This window comes from Lepidothrix coronata, unplaced genomic scaffold, assembly GCF_001604755.1.
Source record: "Lepidothrix coronata isolate B3197 unplaced genomic scaffold, Lepidothrix_coronata-1.0 Scaffold158, whole genome shotgun sequence".
Classification (NCBI taxonomy): Eukaryota; Metazoa; Chordata; class Aves; order Passeriformes; family Pipridae; genus Lepidothrix; species Lepidothrix coronata.
Window position 1 is genome coordinate 931,139 of NW_016690338.1, and position 19,632 is coordinate 950,770.

The 19,632-nt window shown below is 35.0% G+C and overlaps 1 protein-coding gene across 5 annotated transcripts in view; it reads left to right on the forward strand.

The window, feature by feature from the left end:
- DNAH5 (dynein axonemal heavy chain 5) overlaps window positions 1-19,632 on the forward strand; it is a 115,585-nt gene that overhangs the window by 24,333 nt on the left and 71,620 nt on the right. For all 5 annotated transcript variants that reach the window (XM_017829128.1, XM_017829131.1, XM_017829133.1 and 2 more), the window contains 17 exons: window positions 1,484-1,655; window positions 2,888-3,033; window positions 5,116-5,278; window positions 5,772-6,014; window positions 6,874-7,064; window positions 7,146-7,245; window positions 8,555-8,691; window positions 10,133-10,334; window positions 11,293-11,528; window positions 12,734-12,952; window positions 13,537-13,599; window positions 14,536-14,774; window positions 15,304-15,544; window positions 16,025-16,224; window positions 17,045-17,198; window positions 17,871-18,034; window positions 18,688-18,844. In XM_017829128.1, the coding sequence (XP_017684617.1) occupies window positions 1,484-1,655; window positions 2,888-3,033; window positions 5,116-5,278; window positions 5,772-6,014; window positions 6,874-7,064; window positions 7,146-7,245; window positions 8,555-8,691; window positions 10,133-10,334; window positions 11,293-11,528; window positions 12,734-12,952; window positions 13,537-13,599; window positions 14,536-14,774; window positions 15,304-15,544; window positions 16,025-16,224; window positions 17,045-17,198; window positions 17,871-18,034; window positions 18,688-18,844 (3,027 nt within the window). The remainder of the gene's footprint in view (window positions 1-1,483; window positions 1,656-2,887; window positions 3,034-5,115; window positions 5,279-5,771; window positions 6,015-6,873; window positions 7,065-7,145; window positions 7,246-8,554; window positions 8,692-10,132; window positions 10,335-11,292; window positions 11,529-12,733; window positions 12,953-13,536; window positions 13,600-14,535; window positions 14,775-15,303; window positions 15,545-16,024; window positions 16,225-17,044; window positions 17,199-17,870; window positions 18,035-18,687; window positions 18,845-19,632) is intronic.

A 19,632-nucleotide genomic window follows, 5' to 3' on the forward strand; every position in this document is an offset into this window, starting at 1 on the left:
GCTCTCTGTGAAGTCACTTCTCAGATGCATGTATTTAGGGAAGCACTGCAGAGTTTGGGAGAGAGATGAGGATGGGGAGGAAACGGGGCTTACAAGATGCCTCATGCTGTTGCCTGCTTTCTAAATGATAAGCAATTTATCTCTCATCCAATAGTGAAGTCAACATTGGACAGACTTTGTTTTGAGAGGATAGCTGGGAGGGAGGAACAGTAAAGGTAAACAGTAAAAGTGTAAAACATCCAGCAAGGAGCAGCTTTGTTCTGGCACCAGTATTTTTCACAGATGTCTGTGGAATACTTTAAAAAAGAGAAGCCAAAACTTCCCTTTCTCTCATGTAAATCCTTTGGATCATTTTGTCTGCTATAAACAGAAGGTTCTTGATGACTCTAGATGGAAATTCAAAGATAGGTGTCCAGAAAACTATTACTTTAAAGGATTACTTGATTCTAAAATGAAAAAAATCATATTAAGTCATAAAGTTATTGCAAAACATGTGAAACCAGATCAGCAGGTTAAAGATGCATTAGAAAGTGAATGCTATATTAAAGTTCTGGTAAGAACTTTTCTGGTCTTATTGGAACTGCTGAAAAGTTCACTTAGGTGTACTTTTTAAATTGGGCTTTTTCTTTTTTGTAACACCTGTTTAGAGACTGAAATTTGCAACCTTTTTCTATCTCATGATTTAAGCCCAATAGGAAGCCAAGCATCACACAGGTGCTCTGTTACTCCCCTCAGTGGGATGGGGGAGACAATCCGAAGGTTAAAAGAGAAAACGTGTAAATTGAGATAAAGACAATTTAATAGGGAAGGCAAAAGCTGCATGCACAAGGAAAGCAAAATAAGCAATTAATTTACTAATTCCTATTGGCAGACTGGTGTTTAACCATCTCTGGGAAACAAGGCTACTTGGAAAAGCAAACACCGTAGCTCTGAATGTCCCACTCCCTCCTTCTTTCCCCAGCTTTTATTTTTAAGCATGATGCTGTAAATATGAGATAACCCTTTAGTCAGTTGGGGTCAGCTGTCCTGACTGTGTTCCTTTCCAACTTTTGGTGTGTCCCCAGTCACCAACAGGGTAGTGTGAGAAGCAGAAAAGGCCTCAATTCTGTACAAGCACTGTTCAGCAATAGCCAAAACATCGGTGTGTTATCAACATTGTTTTGGTGACAAATGTAAAATATGGCATCATGTGAGCCACTGTGAAAGAAATTAATTCCATCTCAACCAAAGCCAGTGCAATCAATCTACAAAGATTGGTTTTTATGTGAAGTAATACTTGCATTAATATAAAGAGCAACAAAGAGTAAACTTCTGCCAAAAAATTATGAAAACCTTTCCTAAACAACTAATTATCGTTTCCTAAGTGTTTCAGTAATGTACATCCTGGTGAACTGTATTAGTTTAAGTTCTCACAAATATGTGTATGTGAAAAGATTCAAAACAGTGTATATTAACTAATGTTTTTATTCTCTGTTTATTTCAGGTGATGCTGGCAGAATACAAAAGAATTAAACTGAAAATACAACACCCTATTGAACAACTGATGGTTCCTCGACTAGCAAATATAGATGATGCTATCCAGCCAGGTCTAATGTTACTGACCTGGACATCCTTGAATATTGAGAAATACATTAATACAGTTTTTTACAAGCTAGGTAGGTCATTTTAACCTCTCCTGTACTGCAGGAAACCTCTGTTTTATAACACCATCTTCTTCTTGTCTCACGTTTGTCAAATTTTTACCAACATGGATGGGATGGCAGTTAGGATTATACAAAACATAAAGTAGCATGCAAAAGGTTCTTTGTATTCTGAATTCAAGGAATTATAGCTACTTTTTAAAAGAGCTCCTGGGTTTCAGACTTTTCCTAGTCTCGCCTTTTTGTTTCTATAATGTACAAAACAATTTCTCACAGAATAATACCTCAACTCAGTTGGCATTGTCATTGCTCAACAGCATTTCATATTAATCTTTTGGTTTTTTAACATCTTTAAAAAGATGTTTTTATCTTTAAAACTAATGTGCACTTGGACAGCAGCTTTAGGAAACAGGTAAACTTGTAGTCTTTTCGAAAGATTTATCACGGGTTTGCACTGAGATGTGTATTGTTGCTTAAGATACCAGATTCCTTTTGTTTCAGCTTAATTACTAGATCAAACAGATTTTGTTTTTTGAAATTACATAAGCAGTTAGAGCAGGAATTTTCTTTAGTTGAAATGGCAAATTAAAATGCATTTTGGATGCTAACCTGGCATTATGCTCAATTTAATTTTGAATAATACAAGTAGTTTGAGTCTGGAACAGGGACCTTTCTGCTATCTCAATTTCAGCATTGAGAGCATATTGCTATTAAACTGTGAAAATTCTACTGATTGCTTTTTGTTAACTATTATTTGGCTTCTAATGTTTGTTTGAAGCATAGAGATTTTACTTGCCAAAAGTTTCTGTTGCTAGTAGGTTCTTCAAGTGATAACTAGTTCAAGCTATAGGACAAGATGAAATATTCTTAGCCCTCAATTAAATGTATTTGTGTTTGAAATACATATACTTTAAAATTATTCATATATATTTGTATAATAAAATAATTACATGTATATTAAATAATATATAATGATATAATATATTATATTTATATACTATTATAGTTATCTTTAGCATATAGATAGCATATGCTAGGTAAGCATATGTTATGCAAAAAGACAATTATGATTTCTGTAGTGAAGCTCACCGTAAAAGTTCAGATGTTTGAAGTAAACTGGTTAAGGTGTAGAATTTGTATAGAATTGAGTATGGTAGTTTATTGAAGTAAAAATTTAAACAGGACTCTAGAAAGACTATTTTTTCAAACTTTTAAGCTTGCCTTGAATCTTCTGTTTGCTTCAAAAGCTGGGCTGGAGTTATTGCTTGATCGAGTGAATGACTTGGTTGAATTTCGTATTGATGCTGTCCTTCAAGAAATGAATAGAGTGCCACTCTGTAAGTTGCCAGAAGAGGAACCACTGAGCTGTGAGGAATTTCTCCAAAAGACTAAGGTTATAAGAAAAAAATTTCATAAAGAAGAGTTTAATGACTTTGAATTATGATATGAGATAAAAAATGTTGAATGCAGAATTAATGAAGTGTGCATGGGATATGCATAGAAATCCCTGCTTGCTTGGCTGGGACCTTAAAAAGGAACAAAAGCACCAAATGCAAAGAGGTCTGAGCTGAGATGTTCTTTTCTGAGCTTCTTAATGTCAAGCCAACTACTGTATGATGTTTCTTTTATGCTTTGATATCATTAGAATGTTTTGCCTCTGTGACAGTATCTTTTTTTTCATTGTTCCTTGTTAGTGCCTTGAAATAAGGCACTGATGCCTGAAGAGAGTACATATTATGGAAATGATTGTGTCCTGAGTATCTTTGTTAATCTCAAGCTATCCCGAGTTGGTAATGCTGTGTGTAAAATATATGCAGAAGTACCTGGGTGAAGGTGTTCTGTGAAGAGCCCCTTCCTGCACCCCATCAAAATACTTTTATGTTGAGGAAAATTAGCTGTAAGCATGTAAATTGTTAGTTAGAAAGTTGATTAAGGTCATAATAAAATTGAATGTCAGAATTATTTCATGAGGCAATAGTGTGATATTCTGGCATTTTAGGGTATAATGTCTAATGTGTTTTCTCCTGAAATAAACTTCATTTTGAAAAAGATTTTAGAAAGTCATGTAGGTAAACCCCATCCCTGGTCTCTTGTAGCACTAAATACTACGAATGAAAGTTATGCTTTTCTTAGTGTATTTAATGATTTAGTCTTTTCTCTTTTGGCCCCTGTAACAGTTCACCTTGTTGTTAAATACAAAGTAAAATTTTAGATAATATTATATGGAATTAATGGTTGGTTGTAAACCTCGTAATCTATGGTTGTTTGTGTTGATCCTGCTGCTCCTGATTGGGCAGGTACTGAAATGTATATTCACTAGGGTACAAACATGTGACAGTGAGCACAAAAACTTCTTTGCACTCTATGATAGCTTGAAAACTTGAACTGCTACATGGCAATTACACCACCACAACAGCCAAGTGATTTGAGTTAGCAGAGTAAGTGGTATATGAACCCCAGGTACAGGTACAATGAAAACAGTAACAGCGTTTTTCAGCTTATTGTAGTTTTTAATTAGAAGGGACTAGAAATAAGTTCTATCACCTAAGATGTGTCTTTAAATTTCTAAAGAAATTACTGCAACAAAATTAGTTATCCAGTGGAAAAATTCCAGACTACTTTGTTTAGCAATTGCTGTGATATTGCAAATCAGATCTGCTTTCTCTCTTGTCTAGACAGAATCATAATAAGAAGGTCAAAGATTGTGTCATAAAATGTGGAAATGACTGAAACTTGTAAATGGCTCAATTTTTCCAATTAGTGATTTTTAATTAAACAAGGTAGCCAGGTTTGATTAAGCTGAAAGAAATATAAGATAACAAAGAAGAAAAAAATTAAATGACCATTATAGTTAAAAATTATAGTTAGCTGAAGCATACTTGATCAATTTTTACCATAAGTATTAAAGAAAAAAGATGCACAATACTTCAATAGATTTCTGAATTTTATTAAATCTCATTCTTTGATTCCTTCTCTCTCCAGTTAGTGATTTTTTTGATTTTTTCTAATATTACATACAGCTTTTATAGGTTTTATCTCCCATCTAGATGTAAATGGGAGCTGTGATTGGCTAATACTCATTATGGTGCAGCCAATTAATGTAAAATAGCAATGATTAAAAGAAATGTTAAATCTTCCATGTCTACACTGGAAAGTTAAGAAAATTTTGGGAGCCTTTTAGTGGAACTAGGCTTTATAAACATTGATTCATGATATTAACTGTGGATGAATGATGTGATTTAGGGAAAAAGCCAAAGCAATTTTGAAAGACAATTATGATGTTTTGTTAGGCACATCACAGAATTTAACACTAAATAGTTTGGAACAAATCAATTTAAAAATAATGTTGTATATTGATCTGGTTTTTCACAAATCCTAGGCTTTGACATTTGTGTTAATAAAGGCTGCTATGGCTGTGAAATTGGCATAAGAACTGTGAAGATAAGAGCATATCTTTGTTTTGCTTTGATAACAGGAGCTCTGTGTAAAAGGTTCTCAGTCTTTACATTTAAAAAGCTCGCTGGTGGAAGCTGCTGCTAATGATCTGATTGACATGTTACTTGACACCGAGGTACAGATCAGTAAAGAAGATGAGAGGTCAGTTGTACCTAGTGGTGAAAAAAAGCTCAAAAATACAGGTAAGAAGATTATATTCAAGATGGGTGCTTGTGTTTCTTTTTCATGATGACAGTATGTGAAGGGGGATATTGTAGCTTAGCTGACTGAAGTCCTGAAGAGTATCTAATGTCTAAAGACTTTTCTTTGAATTTGCCTGGGAAACGCATCACTTAACAATCATTTATTATCTGCAAAATAGGTTAATATTATTAATCTAACTTGCATGTTGAAATGTTAATGCCATAGGAGCAGCTATTTACAGGCCTTGGTTAATTGTTGCACTTCCTAGAGAGAGAGTATAAGAAATAGTGTCTGAATTTTAGCGAGCCATGCCAGTTTCTACTGAGTAGAGAAGGTGGATAGAAGTAAAAGGACTGTTACATTCAGGTACAGATTACAAATGCATCATTCTGCACTTTTTAAAAATAATTTTGGAGCCCTGTGGAGGTGGTGCTATGTTGTGTTTTCAAGTCCCTTAAGTCAATTTAACTAACTAGATTTATGATGTTTTAGCAACAGAAGAGGAAAGAAGATCAAAAAGCTTGAATTTCTCCCAAAATTCCAGTGAGATATGGGCTGACCTGTCTCCTACAGCCAAGAGGAAGAGAATGGATTTAGAAAAGTTAGAGGAAGAAGCCAATGAACTGCTTTCTTACTTCAATAATCGTAATATTGATGCCCTTTTGAAAGTAATTCGAAACACTCTGGAGACCCTACGCAAGCGCATCCATACATCTTCCACAATCAACTTCCTAGGTGTCCATATTGCAGTACATTGCTTTTCTAGGCTGTAAAAAGAAATATGTAAATTTAATATCTCATAGTTGTATAAAAAGAGTCACGAGTGTAAAAGAGGGTAAAACAAAGGGAGTTTGGTTAAGCTTTTTTGTTAAATTGCTATCATTACATATTTCCCAAAAAATTTTTCTTTTCCTGTGGCAGTAGGAACGTGTCATTACAATGCTCTGACTGTACTGTTCTTAGTCAATGCTCTTAGCACTAACTGTACTGTTCTGAAGCTGGATATTTTATTTGGAGCTGGAATTGATAAGTGTTTGGTCTTGGCTTTACATAAAACTGTATTAAAAAAAACAATAGAGAAGGAGGTGTGTTCTCTTTCTCTTATTAATTACCTTCTGATATTTCTATACACAGTGATGGAACACTTTTGAAGTGTTTTATTGTTACATTCTTTTAAGAAACAAAAATAAAGGCAATTGTGTTTGGTTTCTGTAGCATATAAGACATACAGTATTATGAGGTTCCAGGGAGGTTTTGTGCCCAATGTAATATTTTAACTGGGATTACAAACCAGATAACAGAATTGTCTGCTAAACAGAGTTTAGCTGCAAAGAACAAGTTGAAGAGGAGCTTCATGGAGATAAATAGATTGGCACTTGGTTTTTTTGTGCTGCTGTAGAGTTTAGCAATACATCTTATAAGTTACTGAGGAATCTTTTTTCCCTTAAGAAATTACACTCAGCACTACGATATATATATATATATATATATGTTGTTTTATATCAATACAATGTGTATTTTGATGTCTTGAAAAAAAATATGAACAACCTTTTTTGTTTTGTTTTTTTTTCTTCTGTTTTTATCTTGCATTTAGAAAATCACAGTGCTTCTAAGCAGAAAAAAGGTGTTTGTCCTATGATTAGGACTAGTATTAACTTATCTATCCCTAATATCATCATGACACCCTCTTTGGATGAGGTACAGCAGATGCTTAATAAAGCTGTAAATAGTATTGTGAAAGTAATGAAAGGAGTTGGGCAGTGGAGTAAGGAGAGAAGATCCAAGGTTTGTGTCTTTAATGGCCTTACTTAAAACTAATGTTTCAAAACTGCTGCAAACAGAAAATAAATATTATTTCTTCCTCAGAGGAAAATGTTAGAGAGAAAAGTTGCTGTGTTGCAGTGTGAGAGCAGAGACAGCGATTCTGATGATGGAATGAAAGAGACTGGAAAAAGACCCATCCATGGTAATGATAAACTCTGACATTATTAAATTTGAATGTTAGGTAAATGTGATTTATAGAGAATGTGTTGAAGGATAGTAATTACAAAATACATCAAAATCTTCATAGATTTTAAACTGCCTCAGAGAAGATATCTCTTCGTGATTAGAAAACAGGTTTGCCACTTGTCCTTGTGTGGCTTTGAGTAAAGGGATTTTTTTGTGCTTCTTGGAGAGTTGTACTGCTTTGGGTTTTACCTGCAGCAGGTGGAAGGGTGTTAGGGTGCCAACGTGGGCAGCATAGAAAACACTTGTAGTCACTATTGCTACACAAAAGATATTTCATCATTTGCCAGTGTGGTTTGTAACTTGGCATGTTCAAACGGCATCTTAAAACTTTTGTTGAAATTCCTTTAAGAAGGGTAAGTTGAACTTACACAAAATCTGGTATTGAATAGAAATATCTGTATAAATTGCAACACTGGCAGAGAGAGGCTTTTGCAGAGGATTGAATGGACTAGAATTTCTGAAAGGATTTTATCTTAATCTGCCTTATGATCAGATGTTGAATTAAGTTATTGAAGGCATTAGTTCAGGGAAATTTAAGACAGTATCTTTGGTTGCTGGTTTTTCTTTCTCTGAAATGGTTTAAAATCTAGCCGAATTAATTGTTCTACATTGTACTTGAGGTACTTAAAAATACATTTGAATCTTCTAAAGTTAGCACTCTTATACACTTAAAAAGTAGGACAGTAATACTTGAACTGGTTAAGAAATTAAATTAGTCTTTCAAAACTAAGACTAAGAATTTTTCTTGCGTGAGATGAAATAAGAAATGATGGTAAACTCAAAGTTGTTGATATTTGCTAACTGATGGACCTTCCTTTTATCTTTCTTTCTGGGGACTGGCTATGATCATCTTTTCAGTTAATGTTAATTTGTATTTCAAATTGTCAGTTGTGGGATATTTCAGAAAATAAAAAATACTTATAGATTTGCTCAATGCAAATCTTGGTGAAGTATACAGGATAAACCTTGTGGAGGCATGAGAGAAAAGGAAAGATTATGTTTGAAAGATTGGAGTGGAATTTGTTCCATACTTGACAGGGTACCTAGATGAAGCAATTTGTCTAAAATGGAGAGGTTTATGAATTTGTGGCAATTAAATGCGGCTTCCTAGACTTGTAGTTGCCTTTTTGATTAATAAGAACACCTAACTTTAAAATGCATGTTTATTGAAAAATATATCATTAGTTTTTGTCTATAGGAATTTACTTGGTCTAAACAGTATGTCTGTCTTAACACTGCTTTTGTATTGGAATCTGCTTTTATAGATAGTGTATCAGATGCAGCATCACTCAGTTCATCTGATCCAGTACAAAGCCAAAACTACTTCAAGAGTGTTTCAGAGAACAAAGAAATTATTAAATTAGTATCTTTACTCAGCAGTGCTATCAATTCTACAAAAAGGGTAAGACAATTGAGATGTTAATTTAATATGACTATCCAAGGGGTAATAATGTATTACTTTTAATTACTTTTACCTTGGGCAATAAGGGTGGGCATTTAAAGCTGTGATGAAACACAGTAATGAAAAAGTGTAGTATGGTGGATGGAAAATGTGGCTGAAAATTTGCAAAAACACTTTAAAGGTGTAACATGCATTAAGTTTACTCTGTTCCAAAATTTAGCAGGCTTTGAATTTTATATAAATTGAAACATCATAAAAAAATCTAGGCATAGTTGTGTTGTGTGCATTTAATATACAACTGATAATAATACAAGTGTGTTAAATACAGTTTTGTTCACATAGAAATTCTAATGAAGCCAGCAAGATTTCTGACCCATTATGAAGAGCTTATGGAGGTTTTTGGAAGAAAACTGGCTTTCAGCTTGGCATTTGTAAAGTGCAGCATAGGGTTTGCTAGTGGAAGTTAGGATTTAGGTTAATGGATATTCATCATTTATATGACCTGTTCCTATTCTGTGCAATCCCTAGTAAACTGTAGGTATTGAACTGATATTTCTTTAGGGAACTCTGCATCAGCTTCTTGTGGGGCTGGTGCAACCTTTCAAGAGTCTTGCCAGGTGAAAATTTTTGACTCAAGCCACTGTGACTTCAGTGGTACTAAGCATAACTACCACAATGACATAGAGGCTTGTGCTGAAGACTAAGGTGATGTTGATAATGGTGGGTGGTTATCTTGGTATTTTGATACTCAATATTTTGTAATTCGAAACTTTTATCAGTTAACCAGGTTTAAATACCTGAAAGCACTCTATTTATGATGTCATAATGTGAATTATCTCTTGTAGTAGTCATCTCTCATTTACTTGTTTAATTAGCTGCAGTGATGATGATTTACCTTGTTCTGACATTTTTCTGAACTTCTGAAAACTAGAAAAATAATTCTCTTGCACATCCTTAAATGATATTCAAGTCAAAGAGACATGAATGGAGTGTAGAAATTAATGTTAAAAAAATTTGTCTCATAACTTCATTATTTGAGAATGAATTGTTCTTGTTATGTTGGGCCCTGGAGCTGAGGTTACAGTTGCCAGTCCAGTAAATGGTAGGGAAGGACAAGTGTACTGTATCCTAGTCTTAAAGGAGTGTTTTACTTCACATTGATTTCTAAGATTTTATTGACTGAAGAATCATTTAATTGGAAAAATGCTTAAACTGATCTGACAAGTTGAATGTGATCAGCATACAGTTCCTGGCATGACTTGGGATCCCTAATGGAACTTAGTTTAGCATAACTTTACCAGCAGCCTTCTGTTTAGTGAGGTGATTCAACCTGCTCCACTATGGAGTCTTAATGTATTCTAATGAGCAGCTGCTAAGAAATCATATATATCCTATACATGTGATGCTGCAAATCTTTCTTTGAACTTCTAATGTCTTTCAGGAGGTTCTTACAGCTTTGGAGAGTTTTAGTTGTTACCACCATATATGGCAGAGGGACAAGGAGGAAACCATTGATAAATTAATGATGGGAAACCCATTACTCTCTGAATTTGAATCTGAAATTCTGCATTTCCAAGACTTGGAGCTAAAAATCGATTCAGAGCCAGAATACATATGTGTGGGAGCTATTGCAATGTACACAGGTAGAGTTCAACTTTTCAATTCTGTCTGGAGACATATACTTTCTGACTTCAGTAGGAAGGAGAGATGCGGCTTAGTTTTGGATGGATGAACTAGGTTAAAATGGGAGGGAGAAAGAGAGAGGGAAGGGCTGTTTGCTGTTTTGGCTATAAATGCATGCAAACAAAACACTAACTCAGGGATATCTGTGAGGCTCAGCTGGAGTTTCTTCCCCCAGCTGGATACTTCTGCTCACTTTATGGGGTGGATGGTAGATGTTTGCCTATCCTTCTGTCACTGATTCCCAGGGGTACATATTTGCTGGGACTAAGATGATAAGTTTATCTTGTTTTTCTCCTTGCCTGGCTGCATGCAATATGACATCTGAAACCCCTTCTATTTAGCAGTTACTTGGTTCCACCGATGCTACAGATAAAACTTAAGTGATTGATGGACCGTTTGGTTTCATTAAATGTCAGATCAAACTTGTTTCTTCAGCTTCCATAATCAAACTCTTACTTTTTCTCACACATTATTTTTTTAAGATTAGTTTTTTAAAAGATTTTAGACTTAGATGAGAATATTAATCAATTTGTTAGTGATGTATAGAACGGAAATTTGTGTAATGACATATGAACAAGATGACAAGTATGGAGTCCAGCCTCATCTTTCCAGTAGGTACATCCTAAAAAACATCTATAATATCTAGTGTCTCTTCATCATTCAATGTTTTTAGCTGATCTTTCCAGTAGAAAAGATGACAAATTCTGAGAGGATTAGGAGGAAAGTAATCCTGAATTGCAAGCAATCTAATCAACCACTCAGAAGTGTCCATGTGATTTCATCTTCTCTGTACGCGAATGGTTAGACTGAAAAAATGGAACTGGCACCAAAGAGAACACACGTTGCAAAAAAGATTAAAAGTGCATCTTAAAAAATATCTACAATATCTAATATCTATTAATTGTTCAATGTTTTTAGCTGATCTGAAGCTAGCACTGAGATCAGAAACCAAAGCCTGGATGACTTTGTTGGGGTATCATTGTAATAAGAAGTACCGAACCGAGATGGAAGCAATTTTGACTTTTATAGAGGAGACTGGCAAGAAGTTAAATCGCAGCATCACGGACCTGGATGATATCAGAATAGCCATGTCAGCTTTAAAAGAGATCAGAGAACTACAGATCTCCATAGACTCTCAAGTTGGGCCCATTGAGGTAGCTAGTGGGAATGTTGCATGTATGGGTACTGTTTCAACAGAGCAGTTTATTTTCTGGGTGAAAGCTTAACAGAGAACTTTGAAAATGTATGGTTTAATATGTGTTGAATGTTGGGTGAAGACCTACTGTGTTCCTGTAAATCTTTTTGTGTAAATTTTTGATTTGAACAAATGTAAATTTGCTGAGGTGAGCGGTGGTTCAGGGAGCAGTGCAAAAACTGAATGATGTAGGTAAGAGGAAGATGAGAATAGAGATATTTAACGCAAGAAAGCTTTTCATGCTTTTTAGAAGAAGTCTGTGTATGAAAAGGAATTAGTTTCATAATTTATTTTTTTTTTAGCTTAGCCTACAGAGAAGGAAAATCTGAATGCTAGGAAAACTATACGAGAAGGTGCAAGAGTGATTGCTTGAGTCAGCTGTATCATAGGTTGAAATAAACATAAGCAACTGACTTCTTTAAGGAAGTTAAAATGATAGAATACATTTATCGAACATCTGACAAATGGCAGAATTAAACCCAAATGGTAACTGTTTCTCTGCATTCCTGACCAGAGTATGTATTTAAGAAGGCTGTAGTGTGGCAAGATGCACCACTGATTAGTTGTTCAGTAGAATTCTTTTTTCCTACAATGTGTTCATGATTCCTGATTGCCCATAATTTTATTGTAAGTTTCCAGTTCTGCAATCAGGAGCCTCAAGTCCCTAGGCACAAGAAGCCATACTACAGGTTTTTGAAAGGGAGATTGATGTATTTTCCATATAGTGGCATGGTGGACAGATAGTTATATTTCTATTGTTGCAATTTAACTGCAGTTTGATCAAACTGGAAAACATAAATGGAAATAATTCCACTTCATACAAAATTTTTCAAATGAAACTGTTATGCCACAGGTTCATTGCTACCCTACCCTGTGCTAATTTACAGTAAGTGAATTTCAGTTGTATTTTTGTGAAACTTGACTAAGGGTTTTAGTATGTGGAGTGTTCATATGTTGCTGGAAACCAATGTTGTGAGATAATAAAATTCTGGTGTTTCTTCCAGTTTGGTATTGGTTTACCAGAGTGTGATAACGGATATGCAAAAAAAGAACAGATTTTCTAACAGATCATTCTTCGTTCTTAAAAATTTAAAATGTTAGCGTACGTATACGTATATCAAGTTAACTTATCATTTTATGTATCTTGATCCAACCTTCTGACAGGAATCCTATGCTATGTTGAACAAATATGATCTACTTGTTGCCAAGGAAGAGACAGAAAAGGTGGACACTTTGCACTACACTTGGGAAAAGCTGCTAATCCGTGCAAACGAAGTGCAGAATGAGCTCGTTGCTTTGCAGCCAAACTTCAGAGGAGAGCTTATTAGTACTGTGAAGACTTTTACTGAAGACTGTGCACAGTTCTATTCAGATTATGATCAGGCAAGTATTTGTATTTTATTGTATTAGAGGAGTTTTTGAGGAACAGTGGGAGCATGGAAAGATTTTGGATTTGACTGATGGGATGGACCTCTACTGTTGCATATGTTTATTCTTGCTAATATGGTATTTGAGTTTCAGTGCAGGGCAGGCTTTGGTTATTGTTTTGTATGTGACTGAAGTATGTAATGCTGATAATCACTTCTTAGAGATTAAGAATGGATATATTTTAGGTTTATGCTAAACAGCCAGTTAGCATGAGCAAATGTGAAAACTGGAACTAATGAGAAATTATGTTAGAATGTGATAAGTGTTTTCTGATGCTAGATATAAGTACAAAATATAAATGAATGAAGCTGAACTAGTCTTGTATGATCTTTTAAGTAATGCTAGATAAAGGAACTATGATTGCCCAGCTTTTACACTATAATGACAATTTCTACATTAGAAAGAGAATTGTGTTTTGTTTGTTTGTTTGTTTGTTTGTTTTTTAATTGTTTTTAGAGCAAGTGCTTGTTCTAGTAGAAAACTGTGATCTCTTGGTTCAGTTGTTATCTGATGCAAGGCGGGAATTTTTTTTTTCTTAGAATGGGCCATTGGTCGTTGGTTTAAAGCCTCGGGAAGCCAGTGACAGGCTTACTATGTTTCAGGTATTGTTAATTCTAAGACATAACTTATTACAAGTAAACTAACATCTAAAGGGTCTGAGAATGAATCACAGTAGTTGAACTAATTGTCATTGATACAGAGGGTTACTGATTTGGCAAAGTCTGTTTTAACTTAATGAAAGCTACGTTGGAATTTTTCTATGCTTTTGCAAAGAATGCTGTTTTTGTTGGAGTTAAGAGAAAGGCTGCATAGATAATGATTACTAGATTCAAATATCGTGATGAAAGCCTACTCTCAAGTTTAGTGTATTTGACTATAGGCTATTCTTGTGTTCATTATTGTGTTTTGGTTATTTTGGGGGGAGGGTTTTTTTTTTCTTTCCAATAGAATTAAATGTTTCCATTTAAACTGACAATTTTCCCTGTTGAAGTGTTTCTTTGAACTATGATTAATATCTATTCCTGTAATGATGATTTCCACCGCTTTTCCTTTTCCCATAGTGCTATTCATTTGACTTCCTACTATGTTCCCTGAACTATATTGCAATTGAAATATAAATTCAAATGTTTCTCTTTGCTGCTTTAATGGCAATAATTCTTAGTTCAGCTCTTCAATAAAAGATTTGCACAGCATACATGCAGAGGTAGAATTTGCTGTATCCATATTTCTTTGCTTTAGATGTCATGCTCTACCTTTCAAGTTCAATCTTAGCATTTATTGTTCTGTCACTGTGTCACATGAAGTAAGTGGTTTCCTGTCAACTTCTAAAGATGTGCCTCCAAGCTAGCTAAAAGTTACTTTTCTTATGAAAATCATTGACAAAACTGTTGACAGTGTAAGCTGTTATTATCTCTGTATATCTTTCTATTATTTCCTAGATTTTAGTCTCTAATGCAGTTCCTGCATAATGCCAGATCTTGAATCCTTAGTTATTTAATTTTATTTAATTTAATCTTTTTTTTCTTTTTCTTTCTTAGAATCGTTTTGATAATCTTTTTCGGAAATATATTACTTGTACAGGTGGGGAAGATCTTTTTGGTTTGCCAGTTACTCAGTATCCTCAACTGCTTGAAATACAGAAGCAACTGAATATGTTACAGAAACTCTATAAACTATATAACAGTGTCATTGACACGATTAGTGGCTACTATGATATTCTTTGGTCAGAATTAGACATTGAAAAAATTAACAGTGAACTTCTGGAGTTTCAGAAGAGGTGAGAAACTTCTGCGGTGGTAAAGTTGCCTGAAGTTCTTTTGTTATTTCTTAAATATGATTATAATTGGTTAGCACCAATAATCATATCTGAGTATGCATTTACTCAGAGTAAATGGAATTTATTGCATGCATAAAAGCTGAACTTTTCATCAAACCAGAAATCAAATAATTAAAGGAATTAAACTGCATGTACTGAGGGTAAGAGTTTTTCTAGAGCACCAAGCAGTGCGTGTCATGAACCTGCTAAAAAGATTGAATCAGATGATTTTGAAGATTTCTTGAACAGAGTATATAAGAATTAGGCAGCTACACTCTTTAAGAGGAGTCTGTAGGTGCCCGCCCAATTATTAGTCATTGAAATAGACTGGAAAGAGATTTTCTCACATGCAGAATCACATATGGAAGTTTCTAACTACAAGTAACCTGAATTTGGAAGGTACGTTTTCTGCTGTTAAAACCATATACTCTTGGTTTTAAAGAAAGAATATTTGAAACTTTTTGAAAAAGCTTGCATTACCTCTACATAGGTGCCGTAAGCTTCCTCGTGCCGTGAAGGAATGGCAGGCCTTTTTTGATCTAAAGAAGACCATTGAGGACTTCAGTGAATGTTGCCCATTGCTTGAGCGTATGTCAAATAAAGCGATGATGCCTCGGCACTGGAAGCAGATTACAGATCTCACTGAACACAGATTTGATGTGGAAAGTGAAACATTCAAACTGAGGGATATAATGGAAGCTCCACTATTAAGATATAAAGAAGAAATAGAGGTATTGTGAAGGAAGAAAAATGGATGCATGAAATAAAACAATCTGCTCGAATAGTGTAAGAGTAATAGTAGCGAGAAGGAAAACAAAATATTTCTAAAGAAAGAAGAGAGAAATGGACTATCAATTTAACTTTTTGTATAAAATAACAACACAAATATATTGTGGTGTCAACTTCTTTTTTTTCAAATCGTGCAACTTCAAATCATTAACTGCGAGTTAAATTGCGAGGGTACCTTACTTTGCAATATTAAAGATATGAAAAGTAATCACTATGTTATTCTTTTATTCCCCCTGAAGTTGACTATATCGTGATATGGGATACAGATTATTAGCTATGGTGTTTGTTTATCTGTAGATCTTTCCACTTTGTAAATAATTGCTAATCAGCCTTACCTAGGGTTAATGGAAACAAGTGTTAGATTTGTATACCAGAGACTTGAAGCATTCATAGCTTGTTTTGACATCCTATCTATTTAAAAGGATATCTGCATAAGTGCTGTGAAGGAGAGAGACATTGAGCAGAAGTTGAAACAAGTGATAGCTGAATGGGATAACAAAACATTTATCTTCGCAAACTTTAAAACCCGTGGGGAACTTCTTTTAAGAGGTGACAGCACATCAGAAACAATTACTACCATGGAGGACAGCTTGATGATTCTCGGTTCTCTCATGAATAACAGGTAACAGGACAGGGAGGGGAGGAATGAGGGAAGAGATTAAAATATTAGCAAAATATTTGTTTTACTGAACAAATCTGTCACAGAGGAGAAAGAAAATAAATGTTTAAATAAAACCTGAGAACTTGCTTGTCCTTGAACTGTTCATGGGCTAGTTTTTATTGTGTGTATCCCTCCAATAAGTTCTTTTCAAAGCATATGGGTGCAGTTCAGGCTTCCTGAGTAAACAAATGGACAGTTTTCATTGATGCAAGAAAGTGGGGATATAAGGGAGAACACTACCTAGTTGTGGCATGCGTACCATGGGCATTACAGGCACTGCTACTCTGCCCCCGTGGTAGGTCATTGACTCATGCCAAAGGTGCTGAAAATCCCAGTTAAATTGAGCTTCAGTTTGTCTGGTTTCGCATGCCAGAGCACACAGGTAAAATAAGGAACGCAGAACCTGATCATCAGGCAGATGTTCAAAAGCAAGGATTCAGGAGAGTTCAGAAACTCTGGGACTTACAGCTTTAAAGATGTTGCATAGTCCCTTTTTGAAACCGCTTTACCTTAGAGCGAAATTGTAATCTTGCTGCTATTCAGCTTCTGTTGGATCAGAGCTGTGCTGTGCACCATGTGTACAAAGCAGCAAGTTGGAGCTGGTTTGATTTAGAGCAGATAACTAGCTGAATTGAGTATATACTTTCACTTGAAAAATATATAACCAGCAAAATTATTCCTTATCCTTGCAAGTAATATGCTGGTTTTCACAAATCTTGTTTTCTTCTTGAAATTAAGCAAGGCGTTTTTTGTTTTGTTTTGTTTGGGTTTTTTTTGGTAGATACAACACACCCTTTAAGACACAGATTCAGAAATGGGTGCACTATCTTTCCAACACAACAGATATCATTGAGAACTGGCTGACTGTGCAGAACTTGTGGATTTATTTAGAAGCTGTTTTTGTTGGTGGTGACATAGCAAAGCAGCTTCCAAAGGTTTGTAGACATGCCTTTTTTTCAGTTTGTTTATCTACATTTTAAGAATAAAATTTAACTGTGATGTCATAATTGATGCAGTAACATAAACTTCATTTTTTTGCTACTTAACAAAAATATCCTTGCTAAGAAATTAGGTAAGCAATGCCAGTGGAAGGTACTGTGTTAGAAAGAATAATAAAATTGTGTGAGCTACTTGATCTTTTTCCTTCTAGATTGTAAAGCTGTTAACCAACATGTATTCAGATGTTGTGTCTAGTAGTAGCCTAGCCTACATAGGCTAGCTTACTGTACCTACCGGTAGCCTAGTAGTACCTAGGAATCCTTATCCTTTCCTATGTAGCATTTCAAGTTAAAAATTAACTTTAGTTTTTAGAAAAAAACCTTCATATTTGAAGCATTCAATTCAAGCCTAATGAGTTTTTGGTCTTCTGCTCTAAGAATGATTGTAAGAGAAGGCAGGTAGCTGGCTCAACAGCCAAGTATGAACTAAGCTGTATTCTGTAAGCAGAAAGACTTGTGGTTTTCTAAGGTGAAAAATTTCAGGAAGACACATGATTATTAGTGAGAAGATTACTGGTGAGATTACTGGGTGCCAATTCTGCAAGCGTCTTTTCCCTCTTTTCCTTCATCCATCTCTTCCATTCTACATTCATTGTCATGTTTCAACAGGAAGCAAAGCGTTTCTCTAACATTGATAAATCCTGGGTAAGGATCATGACCCGAGCTCATGAAACACCCAATGTTGTTCAGTGCTGTGTTGGAGATGAAATCATGGGACAGTTATTACCACATTTACTGGAACAGCTTGAAATCTGTCAGAAATCACTCACAGGGTAAGATTATTACAAGACCAGTCTTGGCCAGATGGTTGTGCATTGTGTACCTAGGGAAAGAGCAATTGCTCAAGTATTGTGCCATGAACTGTGCAAAGATCATATTCTTATTCTACTATGGATTCAGTTGAACTGAGCAAACAAGTTAGCAGAATGATACAACACCTCCAGAGAAATTGCTAGCAGCTCACTGATAAGTCTTTGATTTGTGACTAAGCTGCCACTCACTGTCTCTCTCTGTTGAAACCAAAGCTTTTTCCAGCCTAGTTTCAATCCAGAAGGCGCTCTAGATCTGTACGTTCTATTCAAACCTCTCACAAATCTGGAAGAAATTTAACATGAGGGTTCTAAATGGCGAGTAACAGACTTCTTGTAAAAATATTTTATTTTTATTTAGTTTCTTTTTGCTGGTGTTTAGATTATAGCAAATAATACAAAGTTTCTGTGAAATGATTTCTGGTGCTAAGAGAGTAGCTTTAAAGTAGATGCTTAACATGAAGGTGTGTTGGATAAAAATTGTCATTGCCACAGCTAAAAATTGGAATGATAAAATGTGAAAAATACCACTTTCAAAGAGAAAAGGATGTATAAATTAACCTAATCCACTTACAGTCTACTCCTGGCTTCTCCACCATATTTTTTAAAAAATGTAGGTACCTGGAGAAAAAGCGCCTTCTATTTCCACGATTCTTCTTTGTGTCAGATCCTGCTCTCTTAGAAATTCTTGGCCAGGCATCAGACTCTCATAATATACAGGCACATCTGCTGAACATCTTTGACAACATCAAAACTCTCAGGTTCCATGAAAAGGTATGTACTGCCCATACCTCAGCATTACGTTCCTTCACACTAACAGTGTGTGATAGTTGTTAAACAAGAAAGCTACTTGGGTGCATAAGGCATTCAACTGTTATACCATGTTCGTCAACTATTTGATAAGTAGACTTTCTTCATTTAAGATTTAGTTTCATATACTTGTTTATGTAATCGTAAAATTTTAAACAGAATAGCAAACCAAAAATTTGCACCAGCGCTTCGGTTTCAGAAAAAAAACACCCATGTACTGAACCGTTTTCTGTGGCTTGATGTAGGCTGGCGTCCTCTCAGATAAGCTGCTGATTCTTTATGAGCATATTTGTATTTTTACTTTGCCTGTATTTGTAATCTTTCATTCAATTCTCATTGTTAGAAGTGTGTCTAGAGTCTCACCTGTTCCTGAGTTGTCCTTAATATGTCTTCAGACACAGTGTTTGAAAAACACTTTTTTTATACCCTTTACAAGAACAGATAGCAACATTTTTTCCCCTTTCTATGTATACATTTTCTTAGAAATTATGTCCCCTGCTTTTGAAATTCCTTTAATTGCCCGTGTTCCTTAACTTTTGTGTTTCCATTATTTTTTGTTCTAAGACTGTAAATTTTGTTAGGATATTAACCCACCAGTAATGGGGGAAGGTTTCCTATATTGTGACTTTGTCACAGAGTCACAGAATGGGTAAGGTTGGAAGGGACCACAGTGGGTCATCTGGTCCAACTCCCCTGCTCAAGCAGGGTCATCTTAGAGCAAATTGCGCAGAATTGCCATTGAAACTTAAGTG